Below are 8,621 nucleotides of genomic sequence, written 5' to 3' on the forward strand. Positions count from 1 at the left end.
TATGGAAATCAAGTCCATGTGTCGATTGGACCCAACACCAGCCACGATTCATTCATTTTTTCTTCGATTTTCAACCCACCTAACCTCAATCAAACATTATTAGGTCCTAATTATTGTCAAATTAATTACTAAAAAAATCAAGGATTCATTAATGGCTGATGATCGATTTAATCAAATATGTACATCTGTATTGTTAATTTTGGTTCAAACCAATAAGACCAGGACATGTCATTGATTTAAAATTGAATCCACTTAGGACCAATCAAAATAAAATTTCCATAATTACGTGAGATTAGACTCAATTATGTGAATGCATTTTAGTTGTTAAAACTTTATTTCATAATGTCTTTTCAAATGGTCCAATCGAAGCTCGTCACCCATTGTTTTGATCTTTATGATTTCATGATCTGTTTTATGTGAAGTAATTTATAAACTTTATGAAATTATCTATTTACCCTCCAGATGAGATTAAATGTAGGTTATAAAGTGGGGTGTTTACATAATTCACTTAAATCTAGTGAGATATCAAAAGATTGAGGACAAAAATTACCAAACACTTAGCAATTTGTTGCTAGTTGTTGACACGTTTGACATAATTTTGACCCTGGTCAAATGATATTTGATTGACATAAGTGAGAGACGTTGTGAGAATGCAAATCTGAAAAGTTTCAATTTGAGCAAGACTGTAAACAAGCTAAATATTCTAAGTTTAGGCTTGTGTTATTTAATTTTATTTCAAACACAAGTAGTGGCGGATGATCAAAGGGACTAGAGGGGGCCTAGGCCCCCCAAATATTTTGAAAAATATCATTTTTAATATATGATGTAATTATATTTACAAGTAGCTAATTGGGAAAATACAACTTGGCCCCCTTTATTTATTATTAAATTTCTAAATACTTTTTAGTGTAAGCATAGTCAACAAATAATTAAGTAATAATCTTCTCATAATATATGTCAAGAGTGATGAGATATATATATGTGTGTGTGTATTAGGTTGTGAATAGCATTAGTGTTTTTTTTTTTTGGTGTGTAAAATGTAATAATATCTTTCCAAATGTAATTTTTTTTTATTCCATGTAATTTTCAATTGTTTTAACTACATATCTATAATTTATAATTGATTTAATTACAATACTTGGTTGCCAGCAAATTGTTAAAAAAAACTGTGTTTTATTTAATATTCAAATAACTTATAAATTATAGGGTAAACAAAATACAATGACATAGTATTCTTTTACATCTAAATAAATAAATAAATAGAAACATAAAATATAAAATGAATTCTTCAAAGCATTTTAAATATAATGATAATGATACTAATTTTTTTCTTCTTCTTGAGTTTTTTGTTGTTTAAATATATGGTTTATGTTAATTGTGGCCCCCCCCAAATAAAACTTCTTGGCTCTGCCACTAAACACGAGCCAAGTTTAAGCTCATTACCAACAAGATTACATATTCAACTTTAGTTCATTTTCTTATCAAACATGCTCAAGCTTGTTAACAAACTACTTGATTAACTTATTCTTTTCCTATATATAGTAAAATCATGACTAAATTTGTTTCCCCTTCACAAATCTATAATTTTTTACTACAAATGGATTGTTCATTATTAATAAACTACAAGTAATAATTTGATATCATATAAACTTATTTACAAACTTATATAATCTAATTTAAAGTCTATACAAGTTTATTTTTAGACAAATATACATATAAAAACATAATATGATATATAATTATATACATATAGTTAAATCGAGTCTTATGTTTACGAATACATTATTATGTTTGAATTTAACTTATTTAATAGTTGAGTTTAAACTCGAACTTGTGGCTTGTTTGCTAAACAAACATTTTTTTTTTTCAAAGCCGAGTTCTATTATTTCATAAATTGCTTAGTTCTGAGAGTCTACGAGTGTGGAATTTTCTAACGTCCAATGCAAAATCAATAAATTACAAAAAATACAAACTTGAACAATATCATATTCGAGTTTCCACGTTACCATGTTGATAGTTGTTAAAATTGGAAGCATTAAGCTGTGAGCTTCGTATGAATGAAACATTGGTGTTGCTATATAGCTCTCTTAAAAGGTACCTAACTTGGATTAAATCAAGATCTGGAATGTCAAAATCCATGTATGCAAAAAAATGTTCATCGGAAACCCTAAGTTTGAGCCTTTGAGGTATGAAGTCATTGTCGGGCACCTGCTTTACGTGCAAACTTGCCTCAAAATCACACATATTTGATTTGAATTTTTTTTTGGAGAATCACATATTTGATATAGAAATCATCTACTTTTAGAAACTAGAAAGCTTCTCAACAAGCTATTTTAAACATTAAAAGGTTCGGCCATAAACGGTCTAAAAATCTAAGGCATTCTTTTTAATGAAATGGACATGCTTCCTTAAAATTAAAAATATTTCCCTGAAAAAAAAAAAAATCCCAATGCAAATTCAGGCACACTTCCAAAGAGATTATTGATACCTTTTTCTGATAAATATAATATTTGTACATTATCAAATACATAATATTTTCAAAAAGATTGGACAAGCTTCGCAATAATTAAAAAAAAAAATTAATAGCACATTTTAATCATTTAAAATCATGTTTTCAAAAAAAAAAAAATCATTTAAAATCATTTGTTCTCAATAAAAATGGTACTCAAGTATCAAGAAAATTAATTCACGCTTTAAAAAAAAAAAAATTAGAATCGGGGGCTATCCATAAATAATTGTTCTTCAAAACTATTTTATGATTTTCTATTTTAGTTTCCTTGCACTTGTGGTTAATTGCTTATTAGGGCTCTAAGTCTCTAACATTTGCATCCCAAAATGAGGTACCATTTTATTATTAAGGCAGAAGATTAAGGTAATGATAAATACATAATAAGGTGTCTACATAATAGTCCCATGGGCCACGGTCAACTTTGCCATAATGCAAAGATAAATACATAATAAGGTGTCTACAAGTATTATGGCAAAGTTGACCGTGGCCCATGTGGTTAAATAGAAATTAAAATTCGTGTGAATTATTTTAAAGCAATTAGAAAATTATCTCTCTCTTTTCTTTGCGTGACGACAATGTACAAGATAGGATTATTGGACATATATGATTACTTTTTTCTTTTTTTTTTTAGAATCATATATATATATATATATGTGATTACCTAAAATAGCAATTTTTTTTAGTAGAGATTGTGGTGTGCTTTTGTTAGAAATTAGAATCACATTCTCTCTTTCATGTGTATTAGTTTTTTTTTTTTTAAATGTTAAAAATTAGTTTTTTTTTTTTTTTTTTTTTTTTTTTTTTTTTTTTTTTTGAGATGGAGAATAACAATTTTTTAATATCTCCACGTTGAGATTTTTCTCTAGTTGGAAGCGAAGCTGGCGGTACTTAATTATGCAATTTAATGGAAGAATTTCGAAACAGAAAAAGCACTTCTTTAGCAACTGCAAATCAGCATATCTTTGTCGTAGAAAATGGAGGGACCTAACCTATTCACAGTGGGAATTTCGTATCAAAAGAATCAAAACAAAGGGAAGAGAAGCATATTAGACACAAAGCTGGACCCAGGGCCAGTATTCCAGTCCAACTCGTAGGAAAGGGTGTCTGATTCACTTGTTCTTTTCACATGAGCCACCAATTGTTCGGATGCAGTAATTACTGTAATTGACTAACTATAGCACACGAGGTGTCAAGTGTCTCAACACCAACGGTGAGACTTAATAGAGGAGATGGATGGTTGGGCCATAAATAGGGGTTTTTAAAAAAAAAAATTAAGTACTGTTTTTAAAATTCTAATCAATTTGTAATCTTAAAATCTGACCTGTTTATTTATTCTTTTTAATTGTTGATATGGCAGTACGTCACATCAATTTGTAAAAGTCTTAACACTAATGTTCTCTCTAATGATATTCTTTAATTAATAATTCACTCTTTTTATGAATGCTCTATTTGTTTGTACAATTATAACACAACTGAAGTTCATATTAAACTGAAAAATCGTTTGTTCTTGTTATATATGTTGCCCAATTGGTTTGGGTTCTACAAACAAATCAATAACATTGATTAAGAATATATACAAAAGTCATGGTACAAGTTTATTGTGATGATACAAGTTTATTTATATAGGATAATTCGAGAAAGCTTTTTGCAACAAGTCACAATACATATTTTTTTATTCATTGATAATTGGGATTGAGAAATTTGAAATGCATATATTTTTTTGAAAGTATTAGGAGATTTTTATTTTTTATTTTTATAAAAAAAAAAGGTCAAGATGACTATATTAAATGAAAAAAGAGAGGGAAGAATTAAATCAAATCACGAAGCACAAGGGACTCAATGTCGTCATTAGTAACTTCTTTTATCCAAACAAGAAAGTATTCACAGACTTTTACATACAATTGAACTACAAAACTCTTGGCATGTGTCACATTTCATATAATATTAAAGTTTCAAGCAAAAGGTGGAATATGAGTATATAGTTACAACCATGGTCAATTGAGATTAGAGTGGCTGGAGTCAGTCAAAGTGCCTAACCATGCTGGCGGCAACATTCCGGTTTGTTCATGGACGGTCTTAAACAAGGGTGGCAACATTCGATAAACCCCAGCAACCTCCTTCATAGCCACATTGCCACCCACAGCTGATCCATCATCTATGGCCTCTCCACCAGTCCCATTTGTCCAAATGCTAATAGTAGGTTTTAGTCCTTGCACGGCCTCTGCATTTATCTTGGCAATTTCTTGAAACATCCCTTTGTTTATCATTAGGTAGTCCCTCAATGCTGTATAATTTCCACCCAATGCATCTAGTAGGGTGCGTAGATAGATGCCTTGGGCTTGTGCAAGTGTCACAAGCCCCTCAGCCTCCTTCTTCTTCGCGTACAATTCTCCATCTACAAGTTGTTGACGAGTATAATATGCTGCCTCAGCCATTGCTTTTTGTGCCTCCGCCGCTTTCTCCTTCTCATAGAGAACTGCTTCCGCATCCTTCTGTTTCTTATACAGCTCCCAATTTGCCTCTTGTACCTTTGTATGAGAAAACGGAGTGAGGTAACCCAAATCACAATGTATAATATATTTATATTTTCTTCTTTTGGGGTTTTAGAAGTTTAAAGAAATAATTTAAGATTTCTGGGTTATTTATACAAGTGATAATAACTCTATACCAATGACAATTTAAGATGGTTACCTTGTAATTAATGTTTTATATATATATATATATATATATATATTTTTATATATATATTTAAGATGGTATAAAGATGGGTTATTTCTTTGAGTAATTCTTAGGTACTCTCGGAGCACAGAGAATGATACTCCCTCCTTTCACATTCATGGTGAAATCTACTCATTAAATTTATGATGGGGTCTACCATGAATGTGAATTTTCCTATTTCTTTATATACAAGTTTTAATTAAGATGGGTTATTTGTTTATTATACAAGTTTTAATGAACATTTGGATAGAGTTGAAATAATTTTTCAATTGCGACCAGCATTTTTTAGTGGGTATGCACTGTTCACGGGACTCGTAAATACTTTTTTTAACAAAAACAACTTTAAAACTGGGTCTCGCGGTACTATTCACATATTTAAAAATTATTTTGCTACAATATTTTCGGTTTTCAGCAATAAGCGGTATCCAAACAAACTCTTAGAAGTAATTTAAGATGGTGTAGAGTTATCTTTTGGATTATTTAATTTATTTATGGAATTTTAAGGATGAAATTTTGTTTAAAACATTTTTTTTTTAATGATATATATATATATATATTTATATATATATATATAGCTAGCTACTCACATATTCCATGTACAAAGAAAATCTGTATAGCTAGCTACTCATATATACAACGTTTTCACTTTTCAGTAATAAAAGGTATTCAAACATACCCTTAGAAGTAATTTAAGATGGTGTAGAGTTATCTTTTGGATTATTTAATTTATTTCTGGAATTTTAAGGATGAAATTTTGTTTAAAACATTTTTTTTAATGATATATATATATATATATATAGCTAGCTACTCACATATTTCATGTACAAAGAAAATCTGTATAGCTAACTACTCATATATTCCATGTACAAAGAAAATTTGTAGATAACTTTTGTACCATAAATTTGATGTGATTAACTATTAGTAAATAACAAATAATAGATTTATATAAAAGTAAAAAACAAATGCTTATAATCCATGACATAAAAATTGTTGTTGTAAAATAAAAATTATGATCATAGAAGCACTCTACACAAAAAACATACCTTAGTCTCATATTCAACACTAGCTTTGCTCAAAAACTCAGCCTTGAGCTTCTCCGTCCTGGTCAATGCATTCATCCTCTCTACCTCTCTCTGCAACTCAGCCTCCCTCAGCGCCACCGCCTTTGCTGCCTCCACCTCTGACACCTGCGCTTTCTTTGTCCACCCTGCTTTCTTCTTTGCCAAATCTGCGTTTGCCTCCGCCACCTCCGCCTCTCTCTCATTCTCATACACTTTCACTGCGGCCTTCACCTTTATCTCCTCCTTCTTCCCCTCTCCTTGTCTCTGCGTCGCTATAATCTTCGTCTCCACATCTATCTTCGCCGCGTTCTGGAGCGTCTGTCCCTCTCTCAACTTCGATCCAATCTCTCCTTGCATCCTTGCTTCCGCCACATCAACCTTAGCTTGATTAGCCACTTCCATCTGAGTCTTTTGCCCTAAATAAGAGAAGTACTCATGTCCACGCACGTCCACTAACTGCTTCACATTCGCGTTGTATATCAACAATCCAAACTGGTTGAGTTCAAGTTGCACTTTTTCGAAAACCTCTTGTTTAAACTCTTTGGTTCCTTTGAATATCTCTTCCATGGTCATGGAAGCTGCAAGAACTCGAGTCTCCCCCTCGATGATGCCTTGGACTAGCTCTTTGACGTGGTGGGAGAGCTTGTCATGTGGGGAAATGAGCTTGGCATATTTGAGGAGACTTGGCTCGTCGTCCACGCGAGGACCGATGGTGAAAACTGCAGGAAGAAGAAAAGGGAGCTTCTCGGCACTCATGGCTTGTACTTCGAAGGTGTAGTTGACAGGAGAGACGTCGAAGACTGTGAAGGATTGGCCTGGGAGCACCCATCCTTTCTTAGTAAGCTTGATGTCTGTGATACCTACTCCGGTGATCACCAAGTATTCTGATGGGCTTGCAACTTTATACATGGTTTTTATGTTTCTTTTAAACCAGGGACAGATAGTTCAGAAATGTGATGGTATGGTGTTCTCTTGAGTGGAGGGAGTTTAATATAGGGTATAGCCGTATAGAGTTATATATAGTGCGTAAAACATATTCCTAGTTAATTTCATACTACTTAAATAATTAAATATATCTCTTGAGTGGAGGGAGTTTAATATAGGGTATAGCCGTATAGAGTTATATATAGTGCGTAAAACATATTCCTAGTTAATTTCATACTACTTAAATAATTAAATATATATATATATATATATATATTTTTTTTTAAAAAAGGAGAGAATTTGATCCTTATTACATTCTATGCTTATCTGAAAAGTTCTTTGAACAGAAAATGAGAGAATTTCCACTTAGTTTATGCGTTGTAGCTCTTTCTGCCCTCTCACAAACAAACAGAAAAATAAATAAATAAATAAAAATATATACTCGATCACATTAGAGCCCAGTCTAGCATGAGTTACAACTCTTGTATGATTTTTTTTTTGAGAAACAACTCTTGTATGATTGATTGTGAGTGATTTACCTTTGGCAAATAAAACGTATAATTGCAAATTGGTTTATTAAAAATATTCCTAAGCATGTTTTTCTATGTTGGTTGGCTGTTTAGAATAAGTTTGACTACCAAATATAGGTGAGATGCTTAGGGTTTCAAAGGGGATGTGATGTGTTTGTTCAATAGGAGTAAAATTGAAGCTTCGGACCTTTTTTTTTTTTCTTTACCAAAAAAAGTTTGGAAAGTTGTTTTAAGCGTCTAATGAGGAAATAAATTGGTGACTGGTGTTTAGAACTAGACTGGGCTATAATAAGGAAGTCAAATGGCAAAAAGCTTCAGCAAACAATATGCAAGGTGGCTTGAAGTGCTGTTTGGCTTCATAATTTGGAAGAGCCCGGTCAGAAGTTGATTTCGTGGGTAGCGTTGTTGTTGATGTTTGATATAGAGGCTTACTTGGAGTAAGAATGTTAAAAGATTCCATTTAGAGCACACCGAACAATCAGTGCAAAATTTAAAAAAAAGGTGTTCAGTTTTATACATTTTTGCTCAAAAACTATCCACATCAGTCCATTTATAACATTGTGCATATACAAAATTATACACGGTTACTGTAACTTTCTATTTGATTTTTTTAAACCTCTCTCTCTCTCTCCAATGTCCAGAAGAAGGAGAAAGACCACCGAAAATCAACATTCACCCACCACCACAACCAACCACCACAACTCATTACAACATCAACATAATCCAAGCACAATCAATGACCCAAAATCAAGATCAAACCAAAATCAACTCAAACTCATCACAAACCCAACTTAAAATTAACCCAAAACAAAACCAACTCAAAAATAAAACACAACAGAAAACCCATTTGGAAAAACCTAAATCAACCCAAAACCTAAG

The 8,621-nt window shown here is 31.7% G+C and overlaps 1 protein-coding gene across 1 annotated transcript; it reads right to left on the reverse strand.

Annotated features, from left to right (window-relative positions):
* Positions 1 to 4,337: 4,337 nt before the first annotated feature.
* LOC115978026 (flotillin-like protein 4) lies at positions 4,338 to 7,281 on the reverse strand. Its single transcript, XM_031100056.1, has 2 exons — positions 6,271 to 7,281; positions 4,338 to 5,037 (listed from the first exon to the last, which is right to left on the reverse strand). Exons 1-2 carry the CDS (start codon positions 7,195 to 7,197, stop codon positions 4,504 to 4,506), a joined length of 1,461 nt encoding a protein of 486 aa, XP_030955916.1. The 5' UTR covers positions 7,198 to 7,281; the 3' UTR covers positions 4,338 to 4,503.
* Positions 7,282 to 8,621: the final 1,340 nt, after the last annotated feature.

This window comes from Quercus lobata, chromosome 2, assembly GCF_001633185.2.
Source record: "Quercus lobata isolate SW786 chromosome 2, ValleyOak3.0 Primary Assembly, whole genome shotgun sequence".
Taxonomy (NCBI): Eukaryota; Viridiplantae; Streptophyta; class Magnoliopsida; order Fagales; family Fagaceae; genus Quercus; species Quercus lobata.